The sequence below is a fragment of the Heterodontus francisci genome, chromosome 5 (genome assembly GCF_036365525.1).
Source record: "Heterodontus francisci isolate sHetFra1 chromosome 5, sHetFra1.hap1, whole genome shotgun sequence".
Classification (NCBI taxonomy): Eukaryota; Metazoa; Chordata; class Chondrichthyes; order Heterodontiformes; family Heterodontidae; genus Heterodontus; species Heterodontus francisci.
The window spans coordinates 114,641,766-114,662,340 of record NC_090375.1 but is presented as its reverse complement, the minus strand read 5'-3'; the positions used below and the strand labels follow the sequence as shown (position 1 = coordinate 114,662,340).

Here is a 20,575-nt window from a genome sequence, read left to right as displayed (position 1 = left end):
AAAGGGCAAAGAAGGGGAAGAGTTTCTGAAATGTGTTTAGGAGAATTTTCTTAATCAGTATGTTTCTAGCCCAACGAAGAAGGAGGCATTCTGGATCTGGGGAATCAAGTGGATCAAGCATCAGTAGGGGGAACATTTAGGGAACGGTGATCAAAGTAACATGAAGCTGAGGTTAGCTATGGAAAAGGACAAGGAGCAAGCTAGAGTAAAAGTACTTAATTAAAGGAGGGCCAATTTCAGTGTGCTGAGAACAGATCGGTTTTAGGTCAATTGGAATCAGATTGGCAGGGAGGACTGTAACGGAACACTGGGCTGCCTTTAAAGAGGAGATGGTTTGGGTACAGTCGAGGTACATTCGCACGAGGGGATAAGGTAGCGCAAGCAAAGCCAGAACCCCTTGAATGTTGAAAGAGAAAGAGAGTAAGATAAAGCGTGCATGTGACAGATGTTAGGTAGATAATACAACTGAGAATCAGAGTGAATATGGGAAGTGAAAAAGGAAATAAAAGAGTCAAAGGGAGAGTTTGGGAAGAGACTGGCAGCTAACATAAAAGTGAATCCAAAATCTTCTATGAGCATGTAAGTATTAAGAGGAAGGGTGGTGTCATTTAGGGACCAAAGAATGGATCTACCCATGGAGGCAGAGGGTACGGCTGAGATAATAAATTCATATTTTGCATCTGTCTTTACCAAAGAAGAAGATGCTACCAGAGACACTATGAAAAAGGAGGTCGTTGAGATACTGGATGAGCTAAACACTGATAGAAGAGATATTAGAAAGGCTGGCTGTACTTAAAGTTGATAAGTCACCAGGACTGGGGGATGCATCAGAGGATGCTGAAGTAAGTAAGGGAGGAAATTGCAGAGGCACTGGCCATAATCTTCCAATCCATAGATATGGGGGTTGTACCAGAGGACTGGAGAATGGGCGGAGCAGTGGTTAGCACTGCAGCCTCACAGCTGCAGGGACCCGGGTTCGATTCTGGGTACTGCCTGTGTGGAGTTTGCAAGTTCTCCCTGTGTCTGCGTGGGTTTTCTCCGGGTGCTCCAGTTTCCTCCCACAAGCCAAAAGACTTGCTGGTTGGTAGGTAAATTGGCCATTATAAATTGTCACTAGTATAGGTAGGTGGTAGGGAAATATATAGGGACAGGTGGGGATGTTTGGTAGGAATATGGGATTAGTGTAGGATTAGTATAAATGCGTGGTTGATGGTCGGCACAGACTCGGTGGGCCGAAGGGCCTGTTTCAGTGCTGTATCTCTAATCATAATCAATTACAAATGGTTCACCTTTGTTCAAAAATGTGTACAAGGCAATTACAGGCCAGTCAGTTTAACCTCAGTGGTGGGAAAACTTTTAGAAATGATAATCCGGACAAAATTAACAGTCACTTGGACAAGTGTGGTTTAGTTAAGGAAAGCTGGCACGGATTTTTTTAAAGGCAAATTGTGTTTTAACTAACGATTGAGTTTTCTGATAAGGTAACAGAGAGGGTTGATGTGATATGATGGACTTTCAAAAAGCAATTGATAAAGTGCCTTATAATAGGTCATCAGCGAAGTTGAAGCCCATGGAATAAAAGGGACAGTGGCAGCATGGATATGAAGTTGGCTGAGTGACAGGAAAAAGTAGTGATGAATGGTTGTTTTTGGACTCTAGGAAGGTATACAGTGAGGTTCTCTCGGGGTTGGTACCAGGACCACTGTTTTTTGTGATAGCTATCAATTACGTAGACTTTGGTGTACAGAGTCTAATTTCAAAATTTGCAGATGACATAAAACGTGGAAGCATTGTGAACTGTGAGAAGGATGGTGATTGACTTCAAGAGGACTTAAACAGGCTGGTAGAATGGGCAAACATGTGGGGGATGAAATTTAATGCAGAGAAGTATGAAATGATGTATTTTTGGTAGGAAGAATGAGTGGAAACAATATCATCTAAAGGGTACAATTCTAAAGTGGGTGCAGGAACCAAGAGACATATATAGAGTCATAGAGTGATACAGCACTGAAACAGGCCCTTCGGCCCACCGAGTCTGTGCTGACCAACAGCCACCCATTTAAACTAAACTAAACATATTCCCTACCACATCCCCACCATTCTCCTACCACCTACCTACACTAGGGGAAATTTACAATGGCCAATTTACCTATCAACCTGCAAGTCTTTGGCTGTGGGAGGAAACCGGAGCACCCGGCGGAAACCCACGCGGTCACAGGGAGAACTTGCAAACTCCACACAGGCAGTACCCAGAACCGAACCCGGGTCGATGGAGCTGTGAGGCTGTGGTGCTAACCACTGCACCACTGTGCAGCCCTTGTGGCGAATTGTGGCAAAAGGTGGCAGGGCAGATTGAGAAAGCGCTTAAAAGGGCATACTGGATTCTGAGCTTTATAAATAGAGGGATAGAGTACAAAAGCAAGCAATTTATGATAAACCTTTATAAAACCCTGGTTTGGCCTCAACTAGAGTATTGTGTCCAATTTTGGGCACCACTCTTTGGTAAGGATGTGAAGGCTTTAGAGAGGATGCAGAAAAGGTTTACGAGATTGGTTCCAGGGATGAGGGACTTCAGTTAAGTGGACAGATTGGAGAAGCTGTGATCTCCTTGGAGAAGAGAATATTGAGAGGAGATTTGATACAGTGTTCAAATGATGAGGGGCCTAGGAAGAATAGATAGAGAGAAACTCTTCGAGTTGAGAACCAGAGGACACCGATTTAAGATGATTGGCAAAAGAACCAAAGGCAACAAAGGAAAACTTTTCTAATGCAGTGAGTGGTTATGATCTGGAATGTACTGCCTGAGAGGGTGGTGGAGGCAGATTCGATCATGGCTTTCAAAAGAGAATTGGATAACCACCTGAAGAGAAAAAATTGCAGGGCTACGGGTATGGGTGGAGGAATGGGACTAGCTAAATTGCTCTTGCAGATAGCCGGCACGGACACGACGGGCTGATGGCCTCTTTCTGTGCTGTAACCAAAGAACAAAGAATAGTACAAGAACAGGCCATTCGGCCCTCCAAGCCTGCGCCGATCTTGATGCCAGCCTAAACTAAAACCTTCTGCACTTCCGGGGACCGTATCCCTCTATTCCCATCCTATTCATGTATTTGTCAAGATGCCTCTTAAAAGTCGCTATCGTACCTGCTTCCACCACCTCCCCCGGCAGCAAGTTCCAGGCACTGACCACCCTCTGTGTAAAGAACTTGCCTCGCACATCCCCTCTAAACTTTGCCTCTCTCACCTTAAACCTATGTCCCCTAGTAACTGACTCTTCCAGCCTGGGAAAAAGCTTCTGACTATCCACTCTGTCCATGCCGCTCATAACTTTGTAAACCTCTATCATGTCACCCCTCCACCTCCGTCGTTCCAGTGAAAACAATCCAAGTTTATCCAACCTCTCCTCATAGCTAATGCCCTCCAGACCAGGCAACATCCTGGTAAACCTCTTCTGTACCCTCTCCAAAGCCTCCACGTCCTTCTGGTAGTGTGGCGACCAGAATTGCACGCAATATTCTAAGTGTGGTCTTACTAAAGTTCTGTACAGCTGCAGCATGACTTGCCAATTTTTATACTCTATGCCCCGACCGATGAAGGCAAGCATGCCGTATGCCTTCTTGACTACCTTATGCACCTGCGTTGCCACTTTCAGTGACCTGTGGACCTGTACGCCCAGATCTCTCTGCCTGTCAATACTCCTAAGGGTTCTGCCATTTACTGTATACTTCCCACCTGCATTAGACCTTCCAAAATGCATTACCTCACATTTGTCCGGATTAAACTCCATCTGCCATTTCTCCGCCCAAGTCTCCAACCAATCTATATCCTCTGACAATCCTCATCACTATCCGCAACTCCACCAACCTTTGTGTCGTCCGCAAACTTACTAATCAGACCAGCTACATTTTCCTCTAAATCATTTATATATACTACAAAGAGCAAAGGTCCCAGCACTGATCCCTGCGGAACACCACTAGTCACATCCCTCCATTCAGAAAAGCACCCTTCCACTGCTATCCTCTGTCCTCTATGACTGAGCCAGTTCTGTATCCATCTTGCCAGCTCACCTCTGATCCCATGTGACTTCACCTTTTGCACCAGTCTGCCATGAGGGACCTTGTCAAAGGCTTTACTGAAGTCCATATAGATAACATCCACTGCCCTTCCTTCATCAATCATCTTTGTCATTTCCTCAAAAAACTCAATCAAATTAGTGAGACAAATCATTCTATGACAATGTCCTAAGGCACTTCACAGTTGCATTATAAAAAGGCAATATTAGCGTAGATAGCCAAAAGCTTGGTCAGAGGTTTTTTTGAAAGTACATCTTAAAGGAGGAAAGAGAAAGATTTAGGGACAGAATTCCAGAGATTAGTGCCTTCAGCTGCCAAGGCCCTGCCACCAATGGCAGAGCAATTAAAATTGGGAATGCTGAAGAAACCAGAATTAGAGGGACACAGATATGTTGGTGGGTTATGGGACTGGAGGAGATTACATAGATAGGGAGGGGCCAAGTCATGGAGGGATTTGAAAACGAGGATGAGAATTTTAAAATCAAGGCGTTGCTTGACTGGGAGCCAATGTCGGTCAGCAAGCACTGGAGTGATAAGGGAACAGGACTTGGTGTAAGTAAGGTCATGGGCAGCAGAGTTTTGAATGACCCCTCAGTTTGTGAAGTGTGGAATGTGGGAGGCTGGCCAGGAGTGCGTTGGAATAGTCAAATCTGGATTTCAGCAGCAGATGAGCAGAGGCAGGGGTGTAGTCAGGCGGTGTTAGTGATGGTGTGCATATGTGGTTGGAAGCTCATCTCAGGGTCAAATATAACACCAAGGTTACGAACAGCCTCAGACTGTTGCCAAATAGAGGAATGAAGTCGGTGGCTAGGGAATGGAGTTTGTAGCGGGGTCCGAAGACGATGGTTTCAGTCTTCCCATATTTAATTGGAGAAAATTTCTGCTAATGCAGTACTGGATGTCAGATAAGCAGTCAGTTAATTTAGCCGTAGCGGAGGAGTCGAGAGAAGTGGTGGTGAGGTAGAGCTGGGTGTCGTCAGCATGCATGTGAAAACTTAACGCTGAGTTTTCAGATGATGTTACTGAGGGGCAGCATGTCGATGGGAAATAGGAGGGGGCCAAGGATAGATCCTTGGGGGACACCAGAGGTAACGGTGTGAGAGTGGGAAGAGAAGCTATAGCAGGTGATACTCTGACTACAATTAGTTTGACAAGAATGGAGTCAGGTAAGTGCAGTCCCATCCAGCTGGGTGATGATGGTGAGACATTGGAGGAGGATGGTGTTGTCAGCCACTTTAAAGGCTACTGACAGGCAGAAAAGGACGAGGAGGGATAGTTTACTTTTGTCATTAGTCACATAGTAACATGCTCTTTATGAGCAGCGGTAAAGATTGCTGAAACAAAATATATGATCCAAATTTTGAAATAAGTAGTTCAAAGGGGAAAAAATGACCAATTTACATTTTGTACATAAAAACAAAAGCAGTATATTTACATATATAATTGGGTAAACAAATCTTTGGATAAGATTGAACTTAACTGCAATTACAGATGTTGTTTCCTTTCAGTAACTGCCTTTTAGTAACCAAATAAGTAACCACTTAAAGCACCTTCCTTCAGAAGCTATAATTTGAATGATAAACTGAACTGCAGTACTTGTCAAGTGTTGCATTTTTCATACATTATGGGAATAAGGATGACTCGAGAAAAACTCTTGTTAGCAACTACACCCTTGGCAAGGCAGCTTGAGGCTGTGGAAGTCGCGAGTAATGCTGTTGAAACTTAAGGGATCTAACACAGTATTCTTGTACTACATGACAAAATATTGCACAACTTTTACAAGCATTTATGATGATTTTGCCTAGTATGTTTGATGGTTGCATTTGGAGATTTGTCATGAAACATGTATTGCTTAAAAGCTGATGTTGGATCGCTCAGAAATGAATGTGTAGAGTTTTACACATGATTTCCTCAAACTAATTTGGAAACTAGTATACTTGGAGATAAGAATTGTAGCCATAAACCATATTACTAACCTAAATCAGGATAGTTCTAACAGCAGTATGTATTTCAGAATGACCACAAGAATAGTTAGAACTTCAGTTAGAAATGTTGAGTCTTAATTTTAATTACATTATTGAGTTACACAGGCACTCTTGTGGTCTTAAAATTATTTCAGTGTATGTTAAATATTTCTGCAGGTATGTCTAAAGTTATGGTCTGTAAAACATTAGAAAGAACATATTTTAAATGCCATGGAGGCAGCTGTTCAGAAGCTAAAACATGTTTGTGTTCTCTTGTGTAGCAGTCAAATTATATTTATAGAAATTCTACTCAGTGTTTCAATGATTATAACTAAATATTTGTAACAAAAAGCACATTTAAAAAAAAAAGTAAGGTTGTATAGGATTTGCATTGTTAACAATAACATCAACAGTGCATTATTAAGATATTAATCTACTTAAATTATGATGCCTCTGTCTAAATTTCGGCAGTTTGGAGTAGTTTGACTTGATGGGAAATCGAATAATTGTTTCTACAAAGTCTAAAAACAATTCGGTTTTATAAGTAGAATTCTGAACTTTATTGCAAACATATTTACTTTAAAGTAAGCTGCTTTTTGTTTAATTGTTTTGTTTAGTCACAAGAGACAACTGACTTTGCCAGCTGGTCAAGAAGTTTTTTTGGTGATGAAAGTTTGTCCAGTACCTTGAGTAGCCTGGAGGATAAACCAAGTGAAATTTGTACCAAGGAGCAGCTCCAGGGGACAAGCACGCCTGTACAGCAGGCATCCCTCAACCGTTTTCTTGCACAGGAGGAGAGTTCAGTCCTCAATACACTACATTCAATTCCTGATTTTGCTAAGACATTTGAGCTCATTGAAGCAGTAAGTTTGTCACCTCCTGTCATTAAATGTAGTAATATGAAATCCATTTGGCAACCGCATAATTGATAATAGCACTATGCAATGGTTTTCACACTTGTTTTAATTTACCATTTCCATGTCATGCAAAAATCATTTCGCTTGCGTAGAATTTTTTTTCTGTGTTTCCATGTACAAGTTTGTATTTTATCTGCAGTAAATATGGCAGTCTACTTCAAAAACTTCATTTAAAATGTCTGTATTTTCAGACCTTTTTATTGTGCTTTTTATTTTCTTTGCTTTCAATATTGCTTTTCTTGTGGTTGAATTCTTTCAATTGATCTGTAATGTCTTGAATTATCTTCTATAATTGGACTTGGAATTTATTGGAGATTTTGAAGAAGTAACATGCTGTGGATAAAGGGGAACCGATGGATGTACTGTACTTAGATTTCCAGAAGGCATTTGATAAGGTGCCACATCAAAGGTTATTATGGAAAATAAAAGCTCTTGGTGTAGGGAGTAACATATTGGCATGGCTAGCTAGCAGTAAACAGAGAGTAGGCATAAATGGGTCATTTTCTGGTTGGCAAGATGTAATGAGTGGTGTGCCACAGGGATCGGTGCTGGGGCCTCAACTTTTTACAATTTATATAAATGACTTCGATGAAGGGACCGAAGGCATGGTTGCTAAATTTGCTGATGACATAAAGATAGGTAGGAAAGTAAGTTGTGACCAGGACATGAGACTACAAAGGGATATAGATATGTTAAGTGAGTGGGCAAAGACCTGGCAAATGGAGTATAATGTGGGAAAGTGGGAAATTGTCCTTTTTGGCAGGAAGAATAAAAAAGAAGCATATTATCTCAATTGTGAGAGATTGCAGAGCTCTGAGATGCAGAGAGATCTGGATATCCTAGTGCATGAATCGCAAAAGGTTAGTATGCAGGCTCAGCAAGTAATTAGGAAAGCTAATAGAATGTTATTGTTCATTGCGAGGAGAATTGAATACAAAAGTAGGGAGATTATGCTTCAGTTGTACAGGGCATTGGTGAGACCACATCTGGAGTACTGTGTGCAGTATTGGTCTCCTTATTTGAGGAAGGATGTAAATGTGTTGAAAGCAGTTCAGAGAAAGTTTACTAGACTAATACCTGGAATGGGCGGGTTGTCTTATGAGGATAGGTTGGACAAGCTAGGCTTGTATCTGCTGGAGTTTGACAGTTAGAGGCGACTTGATTGAAACATGTAAGATCCTGAGGGGTCTTGACGGGGTGGATGTGGAAAGGATGTTTCCCCTTGTGGGAGAATCTAGCCCTAGGGGTCACTATTTAAAAATAAGGGGTCGCTCATTTAAGACAGAGATGAGGAGAAACCTTTTTTGAGGGTCGTGAGTCGTTGGAATGCTCTTCCTCAAAAGGCAGTGGAAGCAGAGTCTTTAAATATTTTTAAGGCAGTTAGATAGATTCTTGATAAGCAAGGGGGTGAAAGGTTATCGGGGTTAGGCGGGAATGTGGAGCTGAGGTTACAATCAGATCAGCCATGATCTTATTGAATGGCGAAACAGGGCCGAGTGGCCTAATCCTGCTGCTAATTAGTATGTTGGTATAATATTAATCATACAGCACTGATCTAGTTGAATTCGATGTAATGCTCAGGGAAGACTCAATATCATATCATTGCCAATGTTGACTGCTGTGTGCCTTTCTATTATGTCAATGGCAGTCTCTTCAGTAGGAGAGGGTTTTGTAAAGTGTCAAGACTTCTTGTGCTGATTGCTGTGTGCAAGCTTCACGAGCAAGAAGAGTGGACATGGGTTATATGCACTAGACAACGGGTTTGGCAGCAGCAGTTGCGGCCAAGGAGAAGTAGTAGTGAGGGCAGTAGCAGCAGCTTTTTGAGTGAAGAAGGAAAGCGGTACAGTGAAGTCTTCCTAGCTAATGGAGAAATAGAGATGGGGAGGGTTGATTGCGTGGAGGCAAAGGTGGGGGTTTGCAGGGTGGTGCAGAAAGAATGAAATGTGAAGGGGGAATTTTGACTCTGTGGGATTGTTACATTTCCTGCTGCACAGCTACCAAGTCCTGGAGAAAATTCTCCTCACATTCACATGTTGTGCCACCTCTTGCCATTATCTGTTCACACCCACTGACCATGTGAGGGGAAGAGGACCGTCCTTCCCTCACAAACTTCCTTCATCAGCATCTCTAGAATTCTTCTTGATTCCAGGCATCTTCCTGCATCTCTACAGTGTTACTTCCCTGGCTTAGCACAAAAAGCTATCTGCTCTTTAAATTGTTCGAAAATCTTAAGAACCTGCAGCAGAGCCTGATTTCCCACCTCCTAATTGTTGAGCAGCTTTTAGGAGGCAGTTTTATTGCTGCCAGCTCACCTGCCGCATGCAATTGAGGACCAACCTGAGAAATTAAATGCCTCTCTCATGACTCATCCAGGTAGCTGTTTATCTTGCTCCCCATCTCCTGCCAATTTTACACTGGAAGACTAAAATTAACCCTAATGTGAGAAAAGTATGAGACAAGCTGAAATATAGATTGAGCCAATGATAGAAAGAGAGGAGCACTCTTTTTCACTTTAAAAAAAAAAGTAGGTGAACTGGCCATTATGGAAATAGTTTCATATAAAGGTGTAATCTTGTTACCTTTCTTATAATTTAAGTTACGGTTAAGTATTTGACACCTTTGCTAAATAAAAAGCTAAATACTTAGTTAAGCTTCTGTTTTCCTTCAAAGGCTTTATTCTGTGTAATCAATTGTGTATGAACCTGAAGACACTGAATTTGGATATTCTGGCTTTAACTTTACCATATTATATCACCAACAGTCCTGAATCTTCAATAATATGTAGAACTAAACAACTACTGTAACCATAACAATAGAATATGATGACATCAATCTACATTCAAACTGCAACAACCTTCCTTCTCTTCATTTCTCATCTATCAATGGAAGGACTTGTGTGATCTAGAAAGTTTTAAGAACATTAAATAGAAAAGACTGTGTATCCTGCACCTTTAGTTGATGACAATACTGCTGGGTTTACATGTGAATTAAAATTATATCCTTGACTATAGATTTTGTAGTTTGAGTTAACTAGTTTTTTTTTCCTTTTTCCCAGGATTCTGTAGTGTGGAATGAGCTAACTAACTTTGACTTCTCTGAAGTTAATGAAAAAACACCTGCTAAACAGACTCCAGCTAAATTTGAACATTTGCAGCACAGAGGTGGAATAGGTTATCGCTTTGATGGCCATGCCATTTCAGATCTGAGCAGAAGTACTTGCAGTAACAGCAGTGGGCAGGGTGAACTCATTCCTATAACATCCCCTATCATTGCCAAGTTCACCACACCACCAACCATTTTGAGGAGGAAAAGGAGACTTCGGCTTGGCCCATCTCCAACCAGTGACTGTAACAGTATATCCTTCATGGACAACAGCACTACAAGTCCAAAAAGTACTCCAGTCAAAGCATTGCCTTTTTCTCCATCTCAGGTAGAACTCTCAGAACTATTTTAATAAACAGACATCACTGTTTACATTTAGAAATGTTGCAACTTTAATTTTTAGCATTGTTCAAATTTTCTGTTAAATAGTTTAGTGTAGAAAAAATGTAAATGCAGCATATTTAAACAGGTTTAACTGACTTTTTCAAACAACTAAGGATTGTACAAGACAGCTTTTAAGATTTGGAAACCACGTGCCAAATAAGTAGGAAAAAATTTCATGCATGCAGTTAATTTATGAATAGGCTGCTGTTTCGTGTAGTGGATCTTTAGAATCATTCAAAAGAAACTGGATGAATATTGTAAGGGTGGGGGCTTAAGATGGAGATGGGTTTGTGGCTTTCGGCTACCACATGAATTCAAGAAGCTGATAGGCTACATAGCCTTTCTCATTCGAAAGATGATTTTATTGCAATTAAAAAGCAAAATTTCTCGAAATTCCATAGCAGGTGAGTCAGCATGTGTATAGAGTACAGATCAGTTGACATTTCAGGTGTAGACCCTGCATCAGAAACAGTTGTAATGAAATTTTTAGCCTAGATGATTAACCTGTCTTTTATCTTCGTAGATGTTGACACATTTGCTGAGTACTTCCAGCATTCTGTTTTTTATTTCTGATTTTTATCTGTCACTTTTCATAATTGCAGTCATTTGTAAAATCACAAAACTTCAGTATTACACCTTTTTAAAATTTTGTTTCCTCCCCGTGAAATTCCAGTTTTTTAATATCTGCTCTGGCAATGATCATCTGAACCTTGATAACCCAGCACTTACTTCAACTCCAGTCTGTGGACAAAAAGTTCTGGTCACAACTCCGCTACGGAAAGACCAAACACCTAGAGTTCAAAAAGAAAATGCAGGGTGAGTAGTTATGGTTCGTCTCTCCTCCAGACAGACAAGTAATATTTGGGGGAAAAAATACTTCTGAAAGATTTTGTTTTTCCCCATCTCTACATCAAACAGCCTTTTAAAAACGCTCTCATGTTCACAATATGCAGTCTTCAGATTACTAACTATATAGCATTTAGAAAGCATGAGTAATATTTGAAGAATCTGTTGCTATGTTATGGTGCTGTAAAAGCATTTATTTTAATCAGATATGAGCTCTGGATGGGATTGACTTGATGGTTGATTGACCTAATATCATTCTGGATTTTCCTGTGTTTTTAATTTGCTGGCAAGTGGGTCCCAATTCAGATCACCAAAAGTTTAGCTGTAAATATAAAAATTATCTATTTTCTTCTCCTTGCCTCATTCCCACAGAAGGTACAGGCCTGGGTTCTCTTCTGAATCAGTTCCTGTTTTGATGTGGATTTGGGATGGTCAACAGAGTTAAATGTATTCCTCAACCCTGCTGCCTCAAATCTGCCACAAAAAAAGAACCTGTATTCCCTGCCACAAAAAAACGCTGACTCCACCATAGTTAAACAGAGGCATGGGTAAGCCTTGTGCCCCATTTCTGCTATAAATAATCATCACTGCTATATCAGTTGTGGTAAGAGCTGCTGCATGCTATCCCTGAGGTTGATACCACACTGAAGAGGCCATTTTGTGTGCTATTATTAAAGGGTGCGTAGTGATCTCTTTCAGTACTTTGGGGTTGAGTCAGGAATTTCACTACTACTTCTACACCACTCTGCTCGAAGAACTGCTTTGCACTGTAGTCATGGATTTCTCAATAGGAATACCTTTATTTTGAAATGAAAAGGAGGATGAAAATTAGGCTGGATTGGAGGCTCTTAGAGTCCAGTACCACGAAAGATATCTAACTGCATGTAGACATTAGCTCACCAGGGATTACAGACCAAGAATGTCTTATTTGTGCAGAATGTTCCAACACCCAAAAGTTGCAAGTTCGTTTCTGAGCATACTTTCAAGTCTATATGGTAAGCTGTCTTTAAACAAAATTCAGGAGAAAATAGCAACAAAATCTATTCTCCCTTTTTATAACTACTACTTGAAACCAGAATTACCCTTTGTCAACTAACTAACTTACTTTTGTTTCTAATCTACACCTATAAAGTGCTCCCTGAGTGAAGTGAGGTTGAACGGTGGTAGCTGGATGTCACCCATGGAGGCTTGGAGAACTACGGTGTATTTCTTCTTTGCGGTAGCTGCTGAACCACTGGGGCCAGCTTTTGGCAAGCTGATGCTTGCAGTAGCAAGGGTTCATGTCTGAAGCTCCTTCACATGACAGAAGAAGTAGGTTCTATTGTTAGGTACCAGTATTATCCTTCTATAACAACCTTTCTGGAGTTTATCTTCACTCAGTTTCACATTTATTGTACAGAGTAAAAAAAGGATTATGGACATGTAGCTCCTCACTCAAACCCTTCACTAGTCTCAGTAAATGTCTTCTTATAAGTGCTCAAGTAAAACCCAATTAACACCCTCCACCTGCATATGATCAAACAATTGATATACAATTAACAGATTAACATCTATTGTCACTTTCTGGAGCAATAGCAACATTATCTCCCACTCCTTGCAGTCCACGGGAGTTGGGCCCAATTGTGGAGGTACTACTAGCTGGTGTCATTACAGACTATATAGCTCCTTTGAGAGTTTGGTGGCCTGTTCAAGTATGGCATTCAGGTTGACCCTCAAAGCATCTGTTGAAGCAATGGTGGCTGCCAGTATCCTTAGTGGCACTTCTTGATGCCTTGATGCTTCAGAAATTTTCTGACTGCCAGAGTCTCCAGAGTCATCAGAATTTTAATGAAGCGAACTTTGCCTTGGCTGTTTAACTCAGCCATGGCATTAGTATCCTGGTTCCAGGTTTCCCAAGCAATCAGAGGGCGGGTGTGGTGACAACCCACACCTGTCAATGGAAGGATTTCTAGTTGAAGGGACCCTGGCAGGAGTCAGAATGGTTGCATTCTACATCGATTCTTCAGGTTTCAGAAAGCACCAGAATGAAAGAGACATGGAAAGGCTGCCCTTCAGTTCTCTGACTCTTCCCTGGAGGTCCTGCTGTGGGCTGAAGTAAAGATTTTTTCCCTATGGATGGTAAAAAGAAGCCAGCCTCTTAGAACAAGCCTTGATTTTAAAATTCTCATCCAGCTTTTCAAATCCCTCCATGGAGCAGAATCATAGAATGGCCTGGCCCATCCCTACCTCTGTAATCTCCTCCAGCCCTACAACCCTCCGAGATATCTGAACTCCTCTAATTCCCCTTGAGCATCCCCAATTTTATTCATTCGACCATTGATGGCCATGCCTTCAGCTGCCTGGGCCCTAAGCCTCTCCTCCTCCCAATCTTGTTTTCCTCCTTTAAGACACTCCTTAAAATCTATTTCTTCCTCTGCCCTAATATTTCCTCACATTGCTCGGTCTCATTTTGTTTTGTAATGTCTCTGTAGAGTGCCTTGGAATGTTTTCTTGCATTTAAAGGCACTATATAAATACAAGTTGTTGTTACTGCTGCTAAAGTAGCAGCAGCAGCAGGAGTGTGGGCCCTAGAATCTGAATTCAGTATCGCAGGAGGTTCAATACCCTTATGAGGGCAGGAAAGATGAGTGGAGTCCCATTTTCAGGTGATCTCACCAACATTCGCTTCCCCAGCATTCTCCTGCACAGCACTCCTTAAACCAACACATTGTGCAGCACCACTCATTCCTCTCTCTCAAGGCACCTCCTCACATCTCCATCTGGACAGCCCACACTCTCACTGGCCCTTTATTTTATTGCCATCTCACACCCATCCCTCACAGTCACTCTCCACAAATGCTGTCATTCCCTGCTCTCCACACATTCCATTTCACACACTCATAACTCTACTTTCTCTCCTTGCAGGAGGGGAGTGCACAACTCCAGCAAGAGGCAGATAACTGGTGGTGGCCCTGCAGTCATAGCCAACCTGCAGAGGAGAAGGCCTTGGAGGTCAGCAGGGTGACCAAGTCCATAGTCATTGGCGATAGAGAGATGAGTCACAGATATTTGGTGAGAGAATTAGATATCATGCTGCCATTTGGCACGTAATAATCACTCATGTTTAATTGTCTCCATGAACTGAACATGTGAACATCTGCAGAACACTGACTTTGAAGTCTTTCTCCATGTCAGTTCTAATTCATGTCTTTCATCTCCCACAGGTCCTTCAAGAATGACACATGAGCTGGAGTGGGAGGAGGCCAAGGAGTCCTCTGAGGATGCACAGTCACATTGCTCATGGATCCTCCACCAATGCAGATGCACACAGGGACTGCAATAGAGATAGTTAGGTTCTCATGATGAGATACACATCACAAATGAGAAAAATCAGGGGTTGGAGATAGGGACAGCAGTGGAGAGTCCCTGTCTCAGCATGCAGGACACTCAGCTGGACACAGATGCTGAAGAGGGCTATTCTGCAACATCAACAGAAAGCATGTGTGGTTCTGTCAGAATTTCCAGTGGCAGTACACACTCTTGCAGAGAGTGTGGAGAAGCCCATCTCTACCATAAGTGTTATGATGTTTCAGGCATTGGCACTGATGTCCACCTCCATGAAGGAAGTGGCCACCTGCATGGAGAATCAGACTTAGCAAGCAACAGAGTGCATGCTTATCCTGACCAATGGCCTGAACCTTCAGTCTGCCACTTTAAATAGGATGGTGAAAGTTTTGCCTTGGCCATTCTGCACCTCACTGAAGTGCAGCAAAGTGCTCTCCAGCTCTTGGCTAGCAGGGAAGTGTGGGCGGGCCATAAGAGGAAAGATGAAGAAATGGCACATGGAAGTGGGAAGTTTGCACAAGGTGCTCCCACTTCTCATGCCTTCCCCGCCCCAGGCAGAGCCACACATACTGTCTCTTGCCCCAATGACAGAGCCACCCCTGACAGATGCAGGTGGGGCAGTCTTTGGCAGAGCCCTCTCGTGCTCCAAAACACAGAGGACATCCACCACAAGCATCTCAGCTGTCAGCAGGAGATCAAGGAGCCTGCCTCCAGCTCTGCTGAAGCCATGGGATGTAGCACCACCTAGGAATAATAGAAAGTGGAAGAGGAAGACTTCTTAGCTACACAAGGGGATTCACTTGGATGTTTGTAGCAATGTCAGTCTTGTATATGACATTTTCAATGAATCAATTTATTTGAAGTCTCCATTGTTTGGCCATCTCCATTGTTGCTTACTGCATTCCAAATGGATATTAGCTATTCAGGAGAATGGTATGACCAGAATGGAAGTCGAACAAAGGGTGTGAATGAACTGGAGGGATTTTTGACTGTGGGAATGATTTCTGTTGGGGGAATGCAGAGGTGCATTCAGCATTGGAGTGCCATATAGTTTCACTACTTAGGTTATTTGAAACTTGCATGTATGAATCCACTGTAGGCTTCTCTGTCAGCAAAGGGAGTGGCTGCAGGCACCTTAGTCATACCAGGCTCCTCCTCTGAGGAGACAGAGCAGTCATCACCTTCTTCCTCCTGCAGTTTCAGTCCTTTCTGCAGTGCAGTGTTGTCCAAGGCACAGTAGACCACTACCATTCTGGACACCCTTGCTGGTGCATATTGAAGGGCACCCCTAGATCTGTCCAGGTAACTGAATCACATCTTCAGCAATCCAGTGGCTTGCTCAGTGAGTGCTTTTGTGCTCATGTGGCTCTGGTTGTACCTTTCCTCTGCATCAGTGGTAGGGTTCCTCACCGGTGTCATCAACCACGTCCTCAGAGAACTGTCCTTGTCTCCAAGGACTCTGTTTGGAGGTGTGAAGATTTGTGGGAGATGTGACTGGTGCAGAATGAAGGCATCATGGCAGCTTCCGGATATCTTGCACAGACATGCATGAAACCATTCCAGTGGTAATGAACGAGCTTAACATTGATGGAGTGGAATCCCTTTTGATTGGCAAATACTCCTGGATAATGTGAAGGTGCCTTGAAATCCACATGTGTGCAGTCCGATTCCCTGTACCTGTGGGAATCCAGCCAATGCAGGAAATGTGAGTGCCTTTGGGATCTGACTGACCTCATCAGTATCAAAGTGGATGCAAGTGGTGACCTTGGAAAACATGGCATCAGTAACCTGGAAGATGCACTTGTGGGCTGCAGATTGTGAAATCCTGCAGATGTCATCAGCAGATCCCTGGATGGAGGCAAAGAAATTGAGGTCTGCAGTGGGTGACCTCATGGGCCACTGGCAATGTGTGCCCACCTGGCCCTCTTGGAAGGATGTCTTGTTCCAGGAGGCTGCAGAGGTCAGCGGCAACCTGCCATGAAAGTCTGAGTCTCCTGAGGCACTGTTGCTCAGTCATGTCGAGGAAGCTGATCCTCTGCCTGTATACCCTGTGCTGGGGGTATTGCCTCCTTTGAGCTGGATCTCTGTGTCCATCCCCTCTTCCCTGTTGTTACGACCAGGTGAGAAAGATATTTAGGGGTCCCTCTCAGCCTTGTCCTGGTCTACCGTAACAGGGTTTAATTTTAAACACCCAGTGTTATCAGCTCCCCCTTGGTGAATCCTTTTTCACCGCTTTCCAATTATAAGGCAAAGAAACCAGCACAACGAGTTTTCTGAGGCTTAAAGAAGAAAAGTGAAATTTTATTAAACTTAAACAAACTCTAATTTGGTTAATGCCTATGGATACACGACGTGTCCACGCTAGCATGCACACGCGATACACGCATGCAGATAGAGACAGAAAGAAAACAAAAAAAATAAAATGGAAAAGTTTGAGGCAATATCTGAGGAGGTTTTTTGTGTTACGGTTCTTTGAACTCACTGCAGTGTCCTTTATTGTAGGTAGATTTTGCTTTTCGTTGGGGTCCAGTATTCTTCTTAAACCTTGCGCTGTTGGAGACTTTTCTCTCTTGGGGTTCATGTGTGTTCAGTGGATTCAGAGGCTTATGAGAAAGAGATGGGAGCAGGCAGACAGGAGAGGCTGTGACGAGCCAGCCAGGAGAGATCTTCTCAGTCCAGGAGCATTCTGCTTTCTGCCCAAACTGTTTATAGAAATTCAAGAAACTCAGGTTGCCCAGCAGGTTAGTCGTGTGACTAGCTGATTTGACCATGTCTGTTTGTGTATTCGGCCATCTTAGCCATCAGCCTGAAATGCGAGCTCCCGACCTTCAACGTCTGGTGATCAAAAGTCCATTGTGGGTTGAATATGTCAGGGAATGACTGCTTTGTCTTTTCCAAGCACTGTCTGTTAATGTGCAAATGTCTTTCCAGCCAAGGGTCCATTGTGGGTTGAATGGGTCAGGGAATGGCTGCTTTGTCCTTCAAAACACAGTCTGTTAATATGCAAGTGTCTTTCCAGCCAAGATCTAGCAATTTTTTTAAAGCAAGTCCTTTCTTCACTTCAGCAACAGTTTGAAATTTAATGTCCATGTGGCGAAATTAATATGCCTCATGCTTGGCAGGTGGGGGGCTGCATGACACTCTAGAGTGGCATGCTGCTGATCAGAAGGCTGTTGCTCGTGCTGTTGATGTTACTGCTCCTCGTGTTCCTCATCAGCTGTCTAAGGTAGAGCTGCATAAGCTGCTGCCATGCTGCAGTTGCAGATCAAAGTAGACAAAGTCCAAGATAGGTGGAAATTACCTTTAAAGCACTGAAAGCATAATCAGAACAAGTCCTGTGAGCACAAGCCTTCTACTTGGGAAAGGAAGTAGCTATACAGTTTCATTCAATAAAGACTTTCCAGCCTGTCAATTTCACAGAACAATCAATCCCCACTGTGCTCTTGCCTGATTGACTCTGGCATGTTTCACACAGCTCAAGAAACCCATGCACTAACTGTAAAACCAAAATGCTGGGCTAAAGGCAGAATTAATTAGCTTTTTACGTTTTTAAAGAGACTCACTATCTCCACGGAGGTTTGCCGTGCGTCTTTGAACGCTTCCCGGTAAAAGCCCGAAGTGAGTAGGACATGTCGGCTTTCCTGCACGCCGGCATTTTGGGGGGAATTTAACCTGGCACCCTCACCCAAACCCAGCCCCCTTTTGCCAGTTAGGATTCTGCCTGGTGATTGTGTAGTTGAAATGCCAAGACGGAGCTGGTGATGATGTGGCAACAGATGTGGATCTGAAAGTGCCTGGTTTGTCAGGGGTGATTGGCCTCTTCCACCAAGACATTCCATATGATTTGTAAGATAGAAGAGTTTGCTTAGCTATGCACATGGTGACTTTTTTTAAGGAACAGTGTAAGAGCATTGCAATAATTTGCAAAAGCACATTAAGCTGAAACTATACATGATGAACTCTGCCCAGCCTTTATTAACATTCTCTTACCAGCTTGCCTCCATACTCTCCCTCTTCTACAGATGCTCTTGTACATCTACGTATTGTGTCTAGTGCTTCCTCTAGTGGATTTGTTTTTTTTTTTAAATAGTGAATCTTCCCCAACTGTCATTATTTTTTGTATGGCATTTTGCCCTGTGAGGAAGAGAAGAAAAAGTTACAGGCTGTGAATGACTTGGAAACTTCCCATACAGGTCATACATGCCATGATGAGAGTTGAAGACATATTAAATTTTTGAAGAAAATTGCAGATATCCTTGTGGACAAAGTGTGTTGAGAGACTTGTTTTGAGTAATGACAATGCTTGAGATTTTGGAGAGGTTGCTGTTTGTAAAAGTGAATTTTGCTGACAGCTGGATAGTCAGAGAAAGAGTATGATTGGTAGAGAGGTGAATGAAACTTTGAATGGCAGAATATAGGGTGTTGGCACCAGAGCCCCCCTCTGCATAATGTGGAAGTTATACTGGCTGATTTTGTGACCACCTTTAGCCAGTCTATGCCATTCTCTTGTGGGTCTTCCTGCACTCAGGCGTTCATCAGATGGTCCCTCCTGGACTCTCACTTCTGCCAACAACACCAGCACAGAATATTGGAGTATCTGGGGCTCCTTCCAGCTGCTGACATCTGAGGTTGCTGCTGCTTGTACCATTTTACTGAAAAGTGATGTTGCCCTTTGCAGTTTTTTCAAGGCTGGTGGTAAGCCAATGAAGGCCAGTCGACTGATCACTGAACCACCTGCATTATTATTAAAGATTCTGGAAAGAAATTGTGATGGGTTAGCAGCTGTTTCATATTGGGCATTAGGACTACTCTGCTGCAAACCTACCAGTGGGAGGAGAACTTAGGCCATCTAGAAGTACTGGGCATGCTCCAAGGGCATGGAGTGCTGCTTGAGTGCAGAGTGTGTGAAGGTGGAGTTTGGTGAGTGAGGGTGTTTAGTGAAGAGGGGAACTATAAATTAACTAAGAGATTAATTTAATTAACACAATAAAGAAGGATAAAAAGTGGGCCTATGAGGGAGCTAACCGGTCTGGGTTCTGAGCTGACTGACAGCGTTCTAAGGAAAATTAAGTGTGATGTCAGTGGGAATCAGGTAAGTGGTTGTTTTTTTTAATTTTTTTTGCTTTTATTCTCAACTCATGATATTCTGTAGTAGCAGGGTTTACTTGTAGTAGCAGGGTTTATAATTTAATCGATAGAGGAGTGCACATCCTGTGCTATGTGGGAACTCCAGGCTGCAGTGTCATCCGTTGCAGCAGCTTGAGCTTCGGATTTCAAAACTTGAGCAGCAGCTGGCGTCACTGCAGTGCATCCGTGAGGCTGAGAGCTATGTGGATAACACATCTATAGATGTGGTCACCCCGCAGCTTAAGAGTATGCAGGGAGAGAGGGAATGGGTGACCACCAGACAGTCAAATAGAATCAGGCAGGTAGTGCAGGAGACCCCTGAGTGCATCTCACTCTCTTACAGGTATTCAGTTCTGAATACTGACGAAAGTGATGCTTCACCTGGGGAGTGCAGCCAGAGCCAAGTCCGTGGCACCACAGGTGGCTCAGCTGCACAGTGGAGTACAAGGAAGACTGGAAGAGCCATAGTGATAGGTGACTCGATAGGGGAGCAGATAAGTGTTTCTGCAGCCGCAAACGTGATTCCAGGATGGTGTGTTGCCTCCCTGGTGCCAGGGTCAGGGATGTCACTGAGTAGCTGCAGAGCATTCTGAAGGCGGGGGGTGAACAGCCAGCAGTCGCGGTCCAGATCGGAACCAACAACATGGGTAGAAAGAGGGATGTGGTCCTGCAGTCAGAATTTATGGAGCAAGGTAGAAAATTAGCAACCTCAAAAGTAGTAATCTCTAGATTACTCCCAGTGCCACGTGCAAGTGAATACAGGAATAGGAGGATAAGACAGATGAATGTGTGGCTGGAAGGTTGGTGCAGGAGGGAGGGCTTTAGATTCTTGGGACAT

At 43.1% G+C, this 20,575-nt stretch overlaps 1 protein-coding gene across 6 annotated transcripts in view; it reads left to right on the top strand.

Moving 5' to 3' along the window:
- The window catches only part of mybl1 (v-myb avian myeloblastosis viral oncogene homolog-like 1), a 113,369-nt gene that overhangs the window by 58,776 nt on the left and 34,018 nt on the right, over window positions 1–20,575 (top strand). For all 6 annotated transcript variants that reach the window (XM_068031930.1, XM_068031933.1, XM_068031929.1 and 3 more), the window contains 3 exons: window positions 6,655–6,900; window positions 10,010–10,384; window positions 11,114–11,256. In XM_068031930.1, the coding sequence (XP_067888031.1) occupies window positions 6,655–6,900; window positions 10,010–10,384; window positions 11,114–11,256 (764 nt within the window). The remainder of the gene's footprint in view (window positions 1–6,654; window positions 6,901–10,009; window positions 10,385–11,113; window positions 11,257–20,575) is intronic.